The 19,084-nt window shown below is 46.3% G+C and overlaps 1 protein-coding gene across 5 annotated transcripts in view; it reads left to right on the top strand.

Moving 5' to 3' along the window:
• The first annotated feature begins 15,857 nt into the window (after positions 1–15,857).
• Positions 15,858–19,084, top strand: part of TRIM36 (tripartite motif containing 36) — a 32,840-nt gene continuing 29,613 nt past the window's right edge. Inside the window, exons 1-2 of one of the 5 annotated variants that reach the window (XM_036309335.1) lie at positions 15,858–16,170; positions 18,494–18,728. In XM_036309335.1, coding sequence (XP_036165228.1) covers positions 16,144–16,170; positions 18,494–18,728 — 262 coding nt within the window. In that variant the 5' untranslated portion in view covers positions 15,858–16,143. The remainder of the gene's footprint in view (positions 16,171–18,493; positions 18,729–19,084) is intronic. The other 4 variants (XM_036309336.1, XM_036309332.1, XM_036309333.1 and 1 more) reach the window with 4 other exon arrangements.

The raw sequence follows: 19,084 nt of genomic DNA, 5'->3' as shown, positions 1-19,084 counted from the left end.
GAAGTGATTTTTTTCTGAAAATATGGGTAAACAACACAATTTAATAGCCTTTGAATGTGGGATATACTTGAAAGTGAGTGGTCAGATTTATTATGACCACCTGACATTTGTAGGCAAATAAGCCGTACACTGCATCATATGGGATATGGAAGCTGAAGGCCTGTTTGAACACCTTTGCTGTCTGCAGTTACCAAGATAAAACGTCTCCAATTCACACAGGAACACAAGGATTGGACAGTCAAGCATTGGAATAAAGGTCATGTGGTCCGATGAATCACATTCCAGTTGTATCATGCAGATGGCAGAGTGAGAATTTGGCAGAAACAGCATGAAAGCATGCACCCCATATGCATGAGTACAACCCTTCAAGCTGGTGGGGGCAGTGTTATGGTTTGGGGCATGTTTTCCTGGCATGATTTGGGCCCTTTAGTTCGTGTGGAACAACATCTGAATAGCACAACATACCTAAGTATCATTGCTGATCAAGTTCATCCTATCATGTTGATGGCGTGTCCCCATGGGGAGATGGCTTCTTCCAACAAGACAATGCGCCATGCCACGGTGCTCGTATTGTGCAGGAGTGGTTTCAAGAACACGAGGGAGACTTTACCTTGCTTAGATGGCCCCACAATCACCAGCTCTCAATCTAATTGAGCATTTGTGGGACGAAGTTAAAAGAGCCATCAGGCAGCTGGTTCCACAACCATCAAATCTCACAGAACTGGACAGTGCTATTCATCAGGCATGGTGTCAGATTCCTCGCATCATTTTTCAACATCTTGTGGAATCAATGCAAAGAAGAATCGCCACAGTATTGAAGGCGAAAGGTGGCCCAACAAAGTACTGATGGGGTAGTCATAATAATCTGGCCTCTCTCTCTTTCTCTCTCTCTCTCTCTCTCTCTCTCTCTCTCTCTCTCTCCATAATATATATATATATATATATATATATATATATATATATATATATATATATGCCTAAATGACCATCGCAACCAAACGGACTACTGAGCAGGCTGCGTGGGGCAACCAGGCCGGCAGGAGGCGACCAAACGACTGAGCAGCAGCCTGGGTGGGGCGACTAGGTCAGTTGGGGGGTGGGGGCAGTGAGGGGTGACCAGGCCAGTGTGGGGAGGCAGTGAGGGGTGACCAGGCCAGCAGCAGGGGGTAGTAAGGGGTGACCAGGCTGGTGGAGGGGTGCAGTTAGGGATGATCAGGCAGGCAGGTGAGCAGTTAGGAGACAGTGGTCCTGGATTGTGAGAGGGATGTCCGACTGCTGGTTTAGGCCTGATCCCAGGCCTGATCCCAGGAAGAATTTTGTGCACTGGCCTCTAGTGTCTATATAAAAGCAATGAACAACCCCAAAATAAAATTAAGAAATCAGTTTCATTCACAATAATAAAATACTTAGCAACACACTTAATAAAACAAGTGTAATATATCTGATCACTAAAAGCTATAGAGCAGAGCTAAGAAAATTTTTTAAAAATCTGAACAAATGGAGAGATATTCTAATGTTTTAAAACTGGATTATGAGATGATTCCACAAATCCAGAATTTAATAAAAATCACTAAACTGTACACTTAACAATTGGTGGGTTTAATGGAATGTAAATCATACATCAATGCAGCTGTTTAGAAAATGGTATTTTAAATTACAACTGGGTTCAGGTGTTAGGATGCATTTGTGTCATAATGCTACATTTTACGTTGATACTTTTCAAATAAAAACTATTGAAGTAAATTTGAGGGTTTATTAAAACCAAGATATTTTTAGATTATTCTAGTCTCTAATTCTTACATTAAACTGCTAAACATTGATCATTATAGATTTCAATTGCTAAACCTTCAAAATGCAATTATTGTCTGTGTCCACAGTTTAAAAAACACTTAAAATGTGTATTTTGTTAATGTTATTTGTTGAAATTACTATGTTATGTTGATTACCATTAGATAGAGAAAACAGGGTGTTGTGGATGAAAATGAAGTCAAAAGCTGTGGATCTGGTTACAACTACTTCTAAAATTGTCATGGCAGTAGAGCAGTTATATTGGAAAGTTTTGTCCTTTACATGGAAGTTGGAAATTAGCAGATTTCTCACAGCATGTGACCCTTTATTGCTAGTCGTGCCCAGCCGGTGTGACTCAGTGGTTGAGCGTCAACCTATGAACCAGGAGGTCACAGTTTAATTCCCAATCAGGGCACATGCCCAGGTTGTGGGCTCAATCCCCAGTGTAGGACATGCAGGAGGCAGCCGATCAATGATTCTCTCTCATCACTGATGTTTCTATCTTTCTCCTCCTCTACCGTCCTCTCTGAAATCAATTAAAAATATTGTTTAAAATATATATGCTAGTCTTCTCATTGTGAAAAATTCACACATGACATAATCCCTCTATTAACAATCTCTCTCTTAGGTGAGGAAGTCTTTCATGAAGCAGCACGTGTTATGTTAATTTCATGATTTTTGAGAAATATGAATTAATCTTCTAAAAATTTTGTTTCCTTTGTGGAAAGAAGTTTGACATTAATCTGTCCGATATTAATCTTATTTTGTTCTTGGAAGTAAGAGAAATAATAAAGCAACTTTTGTTTGGCATTTATTAACTGTCTTACCCTGTGTCTTTGAAGTCCACGCAGAGAATTTCAGGGGAAATTTTAATGTGGTCTTCCTTTTATATGCCTGTCATCTTTGAAAGGTCTTTACTGCTCCATAGTGCTCTTTGCACACTGACAACAATGAAGAGTGGTAAATGCCACCAGGCATCTGAGTAAATGCTCAGGACCCTATCTGGGTTCTAACTTCTGGACATGGATCTGGACTCAGGCAGTTCTCCTTCCTGCCACTGCAGCAGCTGATTCTAACAGCCATTCCAAACCCCCCAACTTTGTCTTGGGTAGGAACTTAAGCAATTGATAAGGATAATTTTGCCTGGAGTATTTCCTAGTAGAAAGTGATCAAGTGGACAGAAAAGAGTGGGAAAGAGTGGGGGCTAATGTTGCCCTAGGGCAGTGGTTGGCAAACTGTGGCTCGTGAGCCACATGCGGCTCTTTGGCCCCTTGAGTGTGGCTCTTCCTAAGCCGTAGGAGTACCCTAATTAAGTTAATAACAATGTACCTACCTATATAGTTTAAGTTTAAAAAATTTGGCTCTCAAAAGAAATTTCAGTCATTGTGTACTGTTGATATTTGGCTCTGTTGACTAATAAGTTTGCTGACCGCTGCCCTATAGTAAAGGGATCCTAGAGGTCTTAGCATTAAAAGTAGGAAGGGTTAGCCCTAGCTGGTTTGGCTCAGTGGATAGAGAGTTGGCCTGAGGACTGAAGAGTCCCTGGTTCGATTCAGGTCAAGGGCACATGCCTGGGTTGCAGGCTTGGTCCCCAGCAGGTGGCAGGCGATCAATGATTCTCTCTCATCAACGATGTTTCTCTCTCTCCCTCTCCCTTCCTCTCTGAAATCAATAAAAAATTTAAAAAAAAAAAAAAAGAGTAGGGGAGAGAACCAAGATGGCGGCATAGGTTAACGCCAGAGTTTGCTGCCTTGAACAACTACTTCAAAAGTGAAACTAAAAAACAGAACGGACATCTCCCAGAACCACAGGAACGCTGGCTGAGTGGAAGTCCTACAACTAGGAGGAAAGAGAAACGCATACGGACACTCAGAGGAGGCGCAGTGCTGAAGTCAAATTCTGAGGTGCGGAGTGCGCGGAGCGGGCTGGCGGCGGAGGGCGAGGTTGGCGTATTCAATCGGGAGGGAGTCGCAGACTCTGAGCTCCAGATCTGGGCGAGTCTTTAGGGACCCTGACTCAAACGGGAGAAGCGGGACTGTCTGGCTTCGGTCAGAGCAAGTGCAGCTTTCTCTCTGAGGTTTGCAGCGGGTGCTGGGACTCAGAGAGGCAGAGCCCCTGGGGACAGGACTGAGAGCCGCCATAACTGCTCTCTCCAGCCCACCCTGTTGATCCTGCACGCCCCGCCCCGCCCAAGCCCTGCACAGAGGCATTTGCCGGATAGCCTCAGGCAAAGGCTAGATTAGCACCTCCCTAGAGGACAGAAGTTCTCTCACTGCAGACACAGCTGATTCTCATAGCCACTTGGCCTGGAGGTCAAACCCTCCCTGGTATTAGCTACAACAATCAAGGTTTAACTATAAGACTGCGCACAAAGACCACTAGGGGGTGCACCAAGGAAGCATAACAAAATGCGGAGACAAAGAAACAGGACAAAATTGTCAATGGAAGATATAGAGTTCAGAACCACACTTTTAAGGTCTCTCAAGAACTGTTTAGAAGCCGCCGATAAACTTAATGAGATCTACAAGAAAACTAATGAGACCCTCGATGTTATATTGGGGAACCAACTAGAAATTAAGCATACACGGACTGAAATAACGAATATTATACAGACTCCCGACAGCAGACCAGAGGAGCGCAAGAATCAAGGCAAAGATTTGAAATGCGAAGAAGCAAAAAACACCCAACTGGAAAAGCAAAATGAAAAAAGAATCTGAAAATGCGAGGACAGTGTAAGGAGCCTCTGGGACAGCTTCAAGCGTACCAACATCAGAATTATAGGGGTGCCAGAAGATGAGAGAGAGCAAGATATTGAAAACCTATTTGAAGAAATAATGACAGAAAACTTACCCCACCTGGTGAAAGAAATGGACTTACAGGTCCAAGAAGCGCGGAGAACCCCAAACAAAAGGAATCCAAAGAGGACCACACCAAGACACATCATCATTAAAATGCCAAGAGCAAAAGATAAAGAGAGAATCTTAAAAACAGCAAGAGAAAGAAACTCAGTTACCTACAAGGGAATACCCATACGACTGTCAGCTGATTTCTCAACAGAAACTTTGCAGGCCAGAAGGGAGTGGCAAGAAATATTCAAAGTGATGAATAGCAAGAACCTACAACCAAGATTACTTTATCCAGCAAAGCTATCATTCAGAATTGAAGGTCAGATAAAGAGCTTCACAGATAAGGAAAAGCTAAAGGAGTTCATCACCACCAAACCAGGATTATATGAAATGCTGAAAGGTATCCTTTAAGAAGAGGAAGGAGAAGAAAAAGGTAAAGATACAAATTATGAACAACAAACATGCATCTATCAACAAGTGAATCTAAGAATCAAGTGAATAAATAATCTGGTGATCATAATAGAATCAGGGACATAGAAAGGGAATGGACTGACTATTCTCGGGGGGGAAAGGGGTGTGGGAGATGCGGGAAGAGACTGGACAAAAATCGTGCACCTATGGATGAGGACAGTGGGTGGGGAGTGAGGGCGGAGGGTGGGGTGGGAACTGGGAGGAGGGGAGTTATGGGGGGGAAAAAAGAGGCACAAATGTAATAATCTGAACAATAAAGATTTAATTAAAAAAAAAAAAAGAGTAGTAAGGGTTAGATACCATTTCATTCAAAACCAGTCATTTCCCAGAACATAAAATTATCAGTTACCTACCTGATATCTTCCGTTCCTTGATTTTGTTTAGAGTAGCGATCAATGTTCCCAGAGTAAAATAATCACCTTCTAGCCTTCCTTGAAGCTAAGGGTGGACATGTGACCCATTTCTCACAAGGGAGATGTAAGTGGAGATCATTGAATGGAGTTCGGGGGCACGTTTTTGGGAAAACATTTGGCTTGTATGCCTCTTTGTCTCTACTTTCCTCCTCCCTGCTTGTAAAACAGGCATAAGATTAGTTGTTCAGCTCTAACACTGTGATTTTTATCATGCCCAGAAGCCATTCTGGGCATGGAAAATTTCACTTTTAGAGCAATCTGTCAAGTATTGTTAATATTAAAGAGGAATCCATTCAGCTACAGATCTCATTTGGATTCTATTAGTTTTCCTTACGAAAGCAAAGAGCATGCACAAGGTTCTACAGAACTTGAGCCCCCCCCTCCCCCATCCCGCCCCCCAAATGAACACTCAGCATGTTAATTTTTGCTGCTTGTCCTAATAGGCTATCTGGACCAACACAGAAGGAAAGCAACACATTGAAGAGGGAGACCAACGTTCTGGTAGAACAGTCAAGGAGTGATTATTGGACATTTAAGAAGAGGTGTGCAGGAAAAAAAAAATTATGTACTTTTAGACTTCTGGGCCAAAGAGGAAAAAATTTTAAACGACCAAAAGAAGAGGCAAATAAGAAAAACCCCTGTCTCATCAAGCCTGCAAAATCCTACGCTCCAGTAAATTAGGTCATTTCCACCCTGCACCCTGCCACTGATGCTGAGCCCAGTGCAAGCTCTGCCAACCTGCTTAAGGAAAGTGGTTGGCCCCTGTGGTAAATCTTACATTTGTGTCTAATCTAATTATCACTGGCAGAGATGGATATTTAGTAGGAAACCTCAGCCCTTATCGCTCTCCACCTTTTCAAGAAAGGTAAGACTGCCTAGAGTGAAGTAATAGACCAGAACTGACTTTGTTCAGCCAAGTTTTCTTTGCAAGAGAAGCAAAGATTGTCAGGTGTGAATGGAGCAGGAAGAAGACTGAGAGGCCATTGCTGCTGCAGCCTCCTAGGGGAGCTGCTATTTTAAAAAGAAGTGTAAAATGTGAGAAACATGCACTGAATGTTTAACTCAATCACTGAAAGGAATGACTGGAAAGTGAGTTAGTCGCATAAGTAAGGATGACAGTGTTTGTCCAGGAACCTTGCTGGCAGGAATGCTTTTTATTTTTTTTTTTTAATTATTTAATTTAGGGAAGGTTGAGTATCAGGAGGATATAGAGATACAATCGACCTTACACACTTAGAGCGTTTAAAATACAATCCTTGTATTTGTTCTCATCTCAGAAGCGCTGGGGTTGGTCTTTGTTACCTATTAGATTTCAGGAAGGCTGACTTGAGATGCGGCGTTGCCATTTCCTGGGCCCTCACTTATTTTTTCTTTTCTTTTCTGTTTTTCCGGCGCTGGCAGCCAGATCCTTTGTTGTGCCTCCTCTGCATTCATTCTCTCTGCCCTCGCACCTCCAGACAGGGTGATGGGGGTTTTTCCTGGTCCTCGAGCTGGGAGCTCCGGACAGCCACCTTCCCGGGCATCGGATAAAGCACCACTTTAATCACCCAGTGGGTGTCCGGGCTGGGTCCGCGCCACAGGGGAGCGGCCCCTCTTTTGTGTTGGGTGTTTGTCTCGGCAGCGGCCGGACCCCGGCGGGAGGCGTGGGCCGCGACCCCCGAGGAGGCGGGGCCTCGGCGCGGGCTCCGCCTGCTGTGGGTTTCACCGCTGCCGCCCTTGTTTGCTCCGTTACATCGCCCTGCACCGTCCGCTTCTCCGGGAGCCGAGCACAGGGCTGCCCAGCGCTGCCTTCTTCCCACCCAACCCCGCCTTTTGCTCGCCCCGCTTTCCCATTCTCCCTCCTGAACAACACGCCGGCGGGGCGCTTGGCAAAACAGACTGAAAAGCAGAGAGAGAGAGAACAAGAGCACATCGGATGCACCTGCTGGGTCTCCCAGAGCTGGTGAAGGCTCGTGACTATGTCTGACTCGGGGGAGATGAGTGAATTTGGCTACATTATGGAATTGCTGGCCAGGGGCAAGGTAAGTGACGGGGCGCGCGTGCGGCGCCGGCCCCCACTCCGGGCGCTACCTGGCCGCCAGCCGTGGGCGCCCCGCTCCATTCCGGGGAGGGGCCGGGATCCCGCGTCCACTTCTCAGCCCGGCGTCCCAGCCGCTGCGGAAGGCAGAGTAGCTGCCTTTTCTTTTATTAGGCGGCATCTCTGACATGTGCCGACGGGGAGTTTCCAGCGTGTTTGGGGCCAGCTGGGCGACGGGAGAGCCCCCGGGGACCAAGAGGAGCGCGCTCCCAGCCCGCGGAGATGGGGGTCGGGGTTGGGGGCAAGGTGGGGGGAGGGCCGGGCGTTGGCCAAGGGGGCGCGCCTGGAGGCACCGGGGCTGCCCAGGCCTGGTGACTTCGAGTGCGTGACCTCGCCTGTCCAGGCACCGAGCGCGGAGGGAGGGTCCGAGCAGAGAACAGGTCGGGAGGTCGGGGTCGGCTTGAGCCTGAAGTCCGACCCGGCGGCGGGTAAACAGGGCAGAAGCTTTGATCGCCCCGCCTAGGCGCTTTCAGCCTTCCTCCCAAGTCCTGAGCCGCTGCCCAGGCCCGGGATCTTTCGACCGGTTTCTTGTGGCGGGGAGCGGGGAGATGGCGAAGAGCTGGATTTCAGCCCGGCACCTGTCCCGGAGCCGGTTCCAAATCCGGGCAAGCGCTGTCGGCGGCGCCTCGCGACCACGCCCTCGGCCGGCCGGTTGGCGCCGCGCCCGGGCAGGAAGCCTTTCGGGGAGCCTGGCCCCCACGCTGCGTGCGAGAAACTGCCCGGAGAGGCGCCTAAGTGGTGTCCGGGAGGGAGGTGTCGGGAAATGCAAAGGCCACCCTGTGCGCGGTCCGCCGGGATTTGCATGCTAGAAACCGGGTCTGCGTTTCGCCCTCTGCACCTGGAGTTTCGGGAAGAGGCGATGGCACAGAGGAAAGGGGACTCCCTGCGCACAGTCATCAGAAAGGAGAAGGATGATTCTGCAAGCCTGGGGTGAACACCTGAAGCTTCAGCCTCAGACCTCACCCCAGCTCCGCGGATATGGAGTGTGGAATGGTTTTAGCGTCAGGCCAGACAGCCCTGCGGCTGGTTTAACGCTTCCAGACTAAAGTGTCCCTGGAGAACTGTGCTCCTCCCTGAACTCTCTCTCCTGTTCTGCACACACGGAATTCACTCATCCAAGATAGAACGCTTATTAACATTGGAAAGTAGGATCGCCCCTAGCAATTACAGCCCTAGACCAGAAGTACAAATGTCACACTCTTCTTACCCTGGGCTCCAGTCTGCCCAGAGACACCCTGGCCAGTACATCCAAGTGCCTTGTCACCACCAATAGCCTCCCATTGGCCATCCACCAGGGTGCATACCATAGTCCCCTCCAGGGAAAAAAAGTCCCCAAGGAAGTGCTGGTCCTGGGCGAGGAGGCTTGCACCCAGAGGGCCAGAACCAGGCCCTCAAAAGCACTCACAGGACCCTGGTGCACAGGAACTCTGGTGGGGTGTGTGTGTGTGTGGGGGGGGGGGGGGGATGACATTTATTGATTACAAAATAAATAGACCACTCTCAACTGAAATGTGAGTTTAGGCCTGTGGTGCTCAGACATTCTTCAAAGTGAGCCAGAATTGTATTAATACTTACCTTCAGCAGGCAGAATTTTGAATTCTGAGAGGATAGTTTAGGGGTGGCACCCAGGGATCCACATGTTGGCACCCCAGGTGATCATAGAACATATGGGTAAACTGAAGACAGAACCATTAGTGAACCCTTAACACTCAATAAAGTCAGGTAAACAAAAACAAACTTCTCAGAATTAGCAATGTGTTTACCACGATATGCCCACTGTAATGAAAAAAATAAAAACAAAATAACGTTTGGTTTCAACCACTGAACTTCTCTGCCTCACTCTCTCCTAGGCTTCAGCAGTGGGCCTGCGGCAACAGAGAGCATGCTCAGCTGACTTCCAAAGTTAGAGGGGCCCGGCCTCCCTGTGAAATCTGAGTTGGGGAGCAGGCTCTCACAATAAGAACTTGGGACAGTTCCTCCCTGCGACTTTTTTCTTCTTCGTGGTGGTGGTGGTGGTGGTGGTGGTGGTGACGGTGGTGGTGGTGGTGGTGGTGGTGACGGTGGTGGTGGTGGTGGTGGTGGTGGTGGTGGTGGGTGTGTCAGGAGTAGCCTTCTAACCAAGCTTACTCCCACTCTCCTCACAGACACCCTCCCACCCCTCAACTCCATTTAAAACCCTCACTTTGTGTGAGATTATACAGGGTTTGAATACTGAATACCTACCTCTCTGAGTATTAGCCATAGAATAGCAGAGCTTTGAGATTTGCTTTACTTCCTCTGAGGAGTTAGGTTCCACTTTGTAGTCCAGGCTTGTAATGTAAAGAATGACGTGAAACTGGTCTAATTACACCAAGTTGGCTGAGTTCACGGAGAGCAGAGGCCAGTTATCCTCTTGCTACTTTCCTCCAAAGTTGAGACCAGTGAAAATTATTAAAATTTCTTTCACTTTTCTCTGATGGCTTTAAAATTTGACAAAATTAATATATGCTTCTTCAAAATAGTCAACCTTTCCAGAAAGTTTTACAGAATAAAAGGTGGAACTTCATTCCCACCTCCAATCCCCAGTGGCAGCAGTTTGCTGTGTGTCTATTTTAAATTAAATTAGTTTATTGTTTGTTCTCTGAATGTGGGAGGTGAGCCTTTCATCTTAGGGTAACCTAAAACCCACCTGACCAATTTGATCAGCTTATTTTACTCTATTGTGATGATTACTTTAATATTTAAAGCACACTGATCTCTACCAGTGTGATCTTTCTGCTCAGCAAACAATACACTCTAAAAGTATAGTTAATACCTGCGATAATTCTTAAAAGGTTTAAAAATCAATGTAAATGGAATTCCTTATGTTTCACTATCAGAGAAACTTGTATTTCTGGAAGCTGCTTTTTGTTTCTTTTTTAACTTGTCTCTTTGTTCTGAAAGAGAGCTTTCCAAATCTGTGGTCAATATTGGTCTCTAGAATGGTTTGCCTTGCTAATTTTTTAAAGCAAGTTCATATACCTCTTGCCTTCACATTATTATACACTCTTCTGGAATCATACGACAAAGATTTGATGACAAAGAACATTGAAGGATTTAAATCTAGTATACCTCTTTATATTTAGAGTAACTTACATGTTATATTTATGTATAAGTAGCCAGAAAAATGCTTCTTGTTTCTTATAGTTCAATAGTTACTGTTTAGGCACTTCCAAAGAGTATCTGAATGGTTTGTCCAGTGGGTTGAACAAAATAAAACAAGCTTTGGAATGTTACATTTCATTTTGACAGAGAAACAGGCAATGATTCCATTACTCAGTGAATTGTTACTTTTAACTTTGAACATCTTTTAGACACAAAAATATTAAAAAACTTTCATAAGTCTAAATTTTACTTTAAAACAAGAAGATACTTGTACACTGAAAGAATTCGGTTTAGAAAATCCTCAAATCTAGACTAATATAAAATCTTAAACATCTCATGGACCAAAACTAAAATAATACCAAATGGCCTATTTCAAAAGGCTCAACAGATAGTTTCGGACAAAATTGAAATCTAAACTGGGTGATAATGCTAAGGTTGTGGTCACTGCAATATATATATATTGAGATTGGGTAAAATGTGTGTATTATGGGGGGTACTGAAGGCAAACAGAAGATTTAGACTGAAGCAAATTCATTTGAAAACAGCTAGTTTCACAAATAACATTATAATTTCTCTCTGATGTTTTTACTACACAGTTCAAAAGATAATTTGGAAAACATGTACCTCAAACTGTAAAAGAATGTTTAAGTGAGATCTTTTATGAAATTGTAAATTTCATGTTTTATACTTAACCTGTGGGCAACACAGTAGGGATGCTGGAGTGAGACTCAGATTTGAATCTGGCTCTTTTGGCATTTAATATGACCTTGAGGGTACTACTTAATATTTGGGTGGAAGAAGGGGGGAGTTGTGGTTGTTACATGTTCCCTTTGAAGGGAATTATATCTGTGTCACAGGGTTTTTGCAAGGTTTATATGAATATTTTATGCAAAGTTCCTGATACTGTTATTGGCACATTAAGTAGGCTCTCAATAAATGAAAGCTATTATATCTAGCTACTATGACAATAGGGTTGGGGCTTGAGACACCCTATAACTAAACTGTAATCATTAGCAAGTAGATATAAAATTGCCAGATAAAATACAGGAATTAGAGTTAACTTTGAATTTCAGATAAACAACATATAATTGTTTTAGTATAAGTATGTCCCATTCAATATCTGGGACATACTTATACTAAAAATTTTCCAGTATGTATCTGAAAATCAAATTTAACAGGGTATCTATCCTGTTTTTATTTGCCACCCTAGGTGTAGAAATAATAAGATACAGTCAAAAGGGACCAGTTGACAACCTCTAAATATTACCAGTGTTGTTCACCTCAAGGTGGTTGAGAGACCCCTTTGCTTACCAGACATGCAGCCAGTACACTCCTGCCATTAATGTCTGCCAGAGCAGCACTGTGTTCCTCTTATCAAGTTTCAAATTGTTGGTCTGGTCCTACCATTTAGTAGATAAATGCCTACTAGATTTTCTCTTAAAACAAACAAAAGTTCAGCCCTGGCTAAGTAGCTCAGTTGGTTGGAGCATTGACCTGATATGACACAGTTTTGGGTTCCATCCCTGGTCATGGCACATATAGGAGTCAACCAATAAATGCATAAATAAATGGAACAACAGGTCAATGTCTCTCTCTCTAAAAATCAATAAAAAATGTAAAGCTATTTGGTAGATTTAACATAAAAAAAAGAAAAAACAAAAGCTTAAATGGATGGGAAGATAAGGCTTATACAACATCAAACATTAGTGTACAAAATGAGAGTATGGAAGCATGTTAAACTGAGTGGTAAGAGTCTAAGTGCTAAAGGAGTTCAGAGTAAGGGGAGCTAATCAATGAAAACTAGACAAATGAGGAAGGAGGCTCTAGATCTGCAGCTTGAAAGATGAGTAGGATTTGGCAAGGCCATGGAAATCTGAACTTCCTGGCTCACTGGACTCCCTCCCCTGAGGTTGTTCCCATAGAAACACTTTATGACAGGTGAACTTGGCCTGTCAGAGGCTTGAGTCAATAATTGATAAATGCCATTTATTGTCCCTTCACCTAGAACCTTCTGATACCCAGCAGCATAGACAACGCATGTGCAAGTCACTGTGAAGCCCTGTGATTTACTTCATTGACAACTTCCTTCTTTCCCCTAAGTTCAGGACTCTTAATTTTGTACCCAGGTTGTTCACAACAGGAGGCAAGGTTTAGGATTATGTAGCCATGTCACCTTGTTACTTCTTGATTAGGCCATACTAACAGTATGAGACCGTGGCTGTTTGATTTCAGACCAAACAGATTCAGAGCCAGTAGTGCTTAAAGCACTTACTGAAATATGCATCATGGTCATTAGGACTTGACTCCGCCAGTAATTTAATCTCTTGTTGGCTATTAGGAGTCGGTATGGAAAGAGACCTGGTCAGTTTACTGAGTAGGGTATAGCCTAAAGGGTAACAGGTTTATATTTTAATGTCAGGTAACAAACAATTATTGAACCTGCATTGTGTTTGTGTGTGTGTGTGTGTGTGTGTGTGTGTGTGTGTGTGTGTGTGGTGTATGTTTGGGGAGTGGCAGTTTTTGGCAGGTGAAGTAGGAGACAACTGATGACATCATTGTTTGACCTTTTGGACTTCATGAAGTGGATAGATTTGAGACAGCTCATGCCTCTATGACAGACGAGCAATTGAGCTACATCAACAAGCACAAGATATCACACTGTAGGCAAGAGTACTGAAGATCTGTGGACTGGGTGGAGGGTGTTAGGCGTGGAATAATAGGCTTCCTTGTGTTGAATTTTGACCCATATTTTAAAAGAAAGCATTAGAAAAGGAGATGCTAGGATATTCCAAACTAGAAAGGGGTGGGCACTAAGGGATAGCATATGAAATGCAAATTAGAGGAATAATGATTTAAAAAACAAAATAATACAGATCTTTCATGTTCCAACAGCTATGGAAAAGAAGCACTTTATTCCAGGCCCTCCATACTACAGTAGACTCATTTTGTGTTATTTCAAGTTTACCTCTCTGTCCTGCCCTGCCCTCAAACATTCTAATATGTTCACATGCACTGGAGAGAAAGGATTTTTAAAATACAGTGATTTTGCCCTGGCTGGTTTGGCTCAGTGAATAGAGTGTCGACCTGGGGACTAAAGGGTCCTGGTTTAGATTCTGGTTAGGGGCACATGCCGGGGTTATGGGCTTGGTCCCCAGTCCGGGACGTGCAGAAGGCAGCCAGTCGGTGATTCTTTCTCATCATTGATGTTTCTCTCTCTCCCTTCCTCTCTGAAATCAATAAAAATATATTTTAAAAAATAGTGATTTTAAAAAGTACAAAACCGTATTTTTAAAAGTACAAAATCCATACGGTTTTTTTGTACTTTTAAAAATCACTATTATTTTTTAGAAATCCTTTCTCATTAGTACATTCATTTTATCTGCTGCCTAATATTTCATGGTATGGATGTACATTGTTGATGATAGAAATTTAGTTTCTATAAATAAGGTCCCCAATTTAGATTATTGTACTGATATGAGATTACAGCCAGAGGGGAATTATTTGAGCCAGACCAACATTGAAAACAGAAACTGATTTATAAATGCTTTCTAATGGTTGAGCTTTAAAAATATATCTATGGGAACATGGTGTAGAACTTGTTACATGTAACTAAAGTCCACAGGCATTCCTTATTTCCCTCCTTAGATTAGGGTGCTTCAGGACCCGTAGGGAGAAAGCAGCCTCAATTCCAGCATGTGGGGGCCACACAACAGGCGTTCATGCGGATCAGGAAAGCCCAGTCATTGCTTGGCCCGGCGTTCATCCCTCTGCACCTCATCCGTAAACGGAGCGTTTCCATTAAGGACAATTGCTCTGGCCCCGTTGCTGTTCTTAATTCTCCTCCGCTACATCGTTATTCAATCGCCGGCTGGAGAAGAGGCCACCACTGCGGACAGTGCTGTGGGAGACGGCACCACTGTCCACAGCGAGAGGGCTCTTGCAAACACGCAGTAAAGTGGGAAGCATTTCAAAGCCTGAAGGGGATGCCGCCGCAGCGCCGTGGCCCCTTCCCCTGGCCGTGCAGAGCGCGTTTTCTCAGTCTGGACATAAGGATGGAATTAGTCAGCCGGGAGGGCGGGGGCTGATCGAGTGCGGCTTCCAACAGCCCCAGGTTCATTTGTTTTCATTTGCTTTGAAAACAAGATAGAAGAGGCGCGCTAGAGCGTGGCAGGTGGATTTTACAATCCCAGTCCCGGATCTGTGGAAGCCGCGCCTCCCTCCTCCGCCGCCGCCCATCACGGGGTACCTGGAGCCGGCGCAGCTCCAGACCGGCTGTGCCGACTTCCCCGCGCGCTCGTCCCCGGGGCTGGGGCGGGGCGGGGCGGGGCGGGGCGGGGCGGGGCGGGGCGGGGGAGCCGCAGAGCAGCTGCGGGGCGGGGGCAGGGCTGACTAGGCGCGGCCGGCCCCCCGTGCTGCCGTCTCTGGAGTTCAATGCCTGTCCAGCCCCGGGAGAGGGACTCCTGCTGTGCGGTCTGCACGCGCGCCACTTGGCAAGAACGTGTTGTGCGTGTGGAAAAGCAGAAGCAAAAAGCGGAATATGAATGGCTGGTGATCAGTCAGGGGCTGTGAGTTCACCCCATGAATCCGCCGGAAGAGCAGCAGGAGAGCGGGGCGGGGACAGGGACCCCCCCCCTACTAGGGGAACCCCCGGCCGGCCCGTGCGGGGATCGGATGGGCGGGGTTCGTCCCGGCCGCCTCCGCAGCAGCGCGGGTTCTGCGGTCTCGGGGCGAAGGCACTGACCCGCCCGCGCCTCGCCGCCGCGACTGGAGTCAGGAAAAGTGACTTGTCTGTGATGCTCGGTGCCGCGCTTTACCGAAGGCCAGGAAGCGCAAGATGAAGCGCAGGGGCCGCGGGGCCAGAGGCCAGGCTGCAGGGGGCCGCCCGCCACACGCCGGCCCGCCCCGCGCTGCCCTCCGCCCGCCGCGCCCTCACTTCCGCCCTCCTACCCCGCAGGGGGCGACCGCGGCGGCCGGGTAGGAGGGAGGGCACTGGCCACCCCGCACCCCAGCCCCAGCCCAGCCCCAGTCCGGCCGCCCCGCCGCCCCGCCGCCCCCTACCGCCCGTAGCCCCGCCTCCTTTGTGCGGTGGGCGCTGTTGCCCGGGTGACGGCGCCGCCCCGCCCCGCCCCGCCCCCGGGACGCCCAGGTCCCCGCGCGGCCGTCGGCCCCGCCGCAGTCCGCAGGAGCCGCCGCCGCCGCCTGAGCTCCCGGGGCGCCGCAGGGAGCCACGCGCCTCTCTGCGCCCTGCTTTCGTCCGCCCTGGCCTCTGCTCCCGTCGGTCCGCTGGTCGGTCCGGCAGACCAGCCCGCGCTCCGGCTCGCAGCCCCGGCTCCCCGGCCGCCGCAGGGACCAGCCCACCAGACCCTGCCTGGCGCTCGTCGGCCCCGCCGGACCCCGCGGTTGATGACACCTGGCGGAGGCGAGCATGGAGGGGGACGGCTCAGACGCGCCGGTGAGTGGGGCCGGGGCCCCTGGGTCTCTCCCCTCGGCGCTCGGTGGGCGGGAGCCACTCCTCCCGAGGAGCGGAGGCTGCCGAGCGGTGGCCTCGCTTCCTCTTCGCCTTCCCGGTCCCAGGCTGGGTTCCGCAACCGGCGCGCCCCCTTTCCCCTCCTCGGAGGGTCGGACTCCGGGGTGACCTGGGTCCGAAAGAGGGCGCCCTCGGGTGCGGTTATCGCCCATCGGAGCGCCTGGGGAATGCGGGCGGGGCTCTGCAATGGAGTTCAGGTGGTAGAACGCATTGGTTCCGTGGAGTCCGGTGCTCATCGCGGCTCGGGGCGCGCGTCCCGCCGCCCTTTGTCAGGGCGCGCGGAGGTCGGGCTGGAGTTCCAGGCCCCCCGCGGCTCGGCCCGTCCGCCGGCCTGGGCTCCTCCCGGCTCCGCCAGCTCCCGGAAGGCGGGCTCCCTCTGGCCGCTGTCGGGGTGCCAGTGGTTTTGTTTGAAGGGATCGGATAGGCAGTTCTTAAGAACTTGTTCATTTTCTGTCGAACCTCGTTTATTTGGAACCAGCTTAATTGTGGGAACTACCACATCACATTTCTCTTCATCGGATGGTTCCCCCTCAATGAATGTAAAATGAACACTGATTTATCTTCTGGGTAAAAAACTACTTTTTATGCATCGTGCTTAAAAGGCTTGTGTAGTGCTTTATGTACAGGAAAAATGGAAATGAATTTAGATCTAACGGTGGGAAGTAAACCTCCCATAAAATGGGGTGTGAGAACCTACGTTGGACATTCTGAACAATATTTTCCTTTGAATTGTCAATTTTCTTGGAAAATGAAATAGGATGTAAGTATTCCCTGTTCTTTGATATGAATTGTGAGGTGTGGCTGTCTTTCCCAGTTTACTCAAATTATGACATAATGCGGGCTTTTATTAAATACAGGGTAAAGTAACAGTAGGTTTACCGTTCTGAGTACATAAAACAGTTTATTCTTGTATCATTACTTTTTAATTGTATTATTTTCCATACGGAAAACCGTAAACCTACTTTTGCCCCACCCTGTATTTATTGAGTGATGCAGCAAGAAATGCCACAAAGACCCATTGAGACAGTTGGCTGTAGTGCTATTGTCAGGGATTAAAGCACTTTTTGTCACTTTAGGGGGAATAGAATAGCATGCATTTTTATTTAATTTTAAAAAGTGGCTCAATTCAGTTGTAATTGTGCATTTGCAGGAGTTGAAATGATTGTACCAGGTTATGAGTACTTTAATGTTGGACTATCACTAAAATTGCAGGCAGTCTTAGCCCCTGAAGTTTGGTATATGTGGGGGGGGCAGGGGGGACTGCTTAGGGAAAGGATGGGAAAACTCATATGAGGTCATCATCAAACCTTTTTAGTTGTGATAAGAGTCTAAATGTTCCCCCCTTGAAAATAATGCAAGCTTGTACTATTGAAAGCATTTATAATGGTGCCTTCTAGCCTCTACACCCTTTCAATATTTATCGCGTGCTTTTAAGATAACTGCTTTGCTATTGCAGCATGAGAAGCTCAAGCATTTTACCTCCATTACAGTTGCAGCTGTAATGTGCATGACATTGGTCACATTTAATGCAGGGAATTGCTGATAATCCACCTTGTCAACAGATTTCAAGAAGGGTTCCATGAACATACTAGCTAACTTTGTTTTGACCTGCTCTTGTTATTTGCTACTCACAAAGTTAATGTGCTATATTCTTTTTTTTTTTTAATATATATTTTTTGATTTTTTACAGAGAGGAAGGAAGAGGGATAGAAAGTTAGAAACATCACTGAGAGAGAAACATCGATCAGCTGCCTCTTGCACACCCCCTACTGGGGATGTGCCTGCAACCAAGGTGCATGCCCTTGATCGGAATCGAACCTGGGACCCTTCAGTCCCCAGGCCAACGCTCTATCCACTGAGCCAAACCGGTTAGGGCAATGTGCTATATTCTTAATTTTTATTGAAGTAATCTGCTTTTAAGATTTCACTGAAATCTTAAAAAAGTAAGTTAGTGATGGTTTGAATAACTTCATAATTGATGAAATATTATGATTTCCTAATATTTTCTGCTAATTTTTCTCATACTTCAGTTTTTACCATGTCATGTCACTTCAGCTCTAGGCTATTGGGTGTTGAGAAGGAGTTAATGGTACACTATTTCATAGCCAAAAAGGAACTTCAGACTTAAAAATCAATCTTTCTTAATTCTTTTTGGAAAGGTAAGCACACGTACTTCTACAAGCGGTGTAAGCATGTTCATACATTTACCCACTAAGAGTCTTTGATTCTGATTTCTTTTCAATTTAAGGTTACCATTAAGAATATCGAAAGAGAGCTCATTTGCCCAGCATGCAAGGAGCTGTTTACCCACCCGTTGATTCTCCCTTGTCAACATAATATTTGTCATAAGTGTGTGAAAGAACTCTTACTGACACTTGATGATTCATTCAATGACGTGGGATCAGACAACTCCAATCAGAGCAGTCCTCGACTTTGGGTCACCTCCCCTAGCTTGGATAAAATTGACAGGATTAACAGACCAGGTATGTGGTAGAACATTGGGGCCGGGGAATTTCATTGATTACTGTGGAAGGAAATTATTTTTGTCATTTTCAGGGTTAATCTTTCCAGGTGAATAAATTAAAACTGTAGTTAAATGAACTCTTTTTTTTTTTCTCATTAATCCTCATAACATTTGTCATTATTTAAATAGTAGTGGAATTCTGTAATAATGATAGAAGTAGGTCTAACGAGATATGTAGTATATACTAGTATACTGTACCTTTATTATTTACCCAATGTTTAAATTGTTTCCTGTTGGGATAGTTACTTTCTTCTGGACATCCATAGTAAGATTGATGCGGATCTAAATTAATTTATAATCACTGGGAACAGGGCC

The sequence above is a fragment of the Myotis myotis genome, unplaced genomic scaffold (genome assembly GCF_014108235.1).
Source record: "Myotis myotis isolate mMyoMyo1 unplaced genomic scaffold, mMyoMyo1.p scaffold_m19_p_5, whole genome shotgun sequence".
Lineage (NCBI taxonomy): Eukaryota > Metazoa > Chordata > Mammalia > Chiroptera > Vespertilionidae > Myotis > Myotis myotis.
Note: the sequence above shows the minus strand (reverse complement) of the source record. Positions and strands in the feature narration are given on the sequence as shown.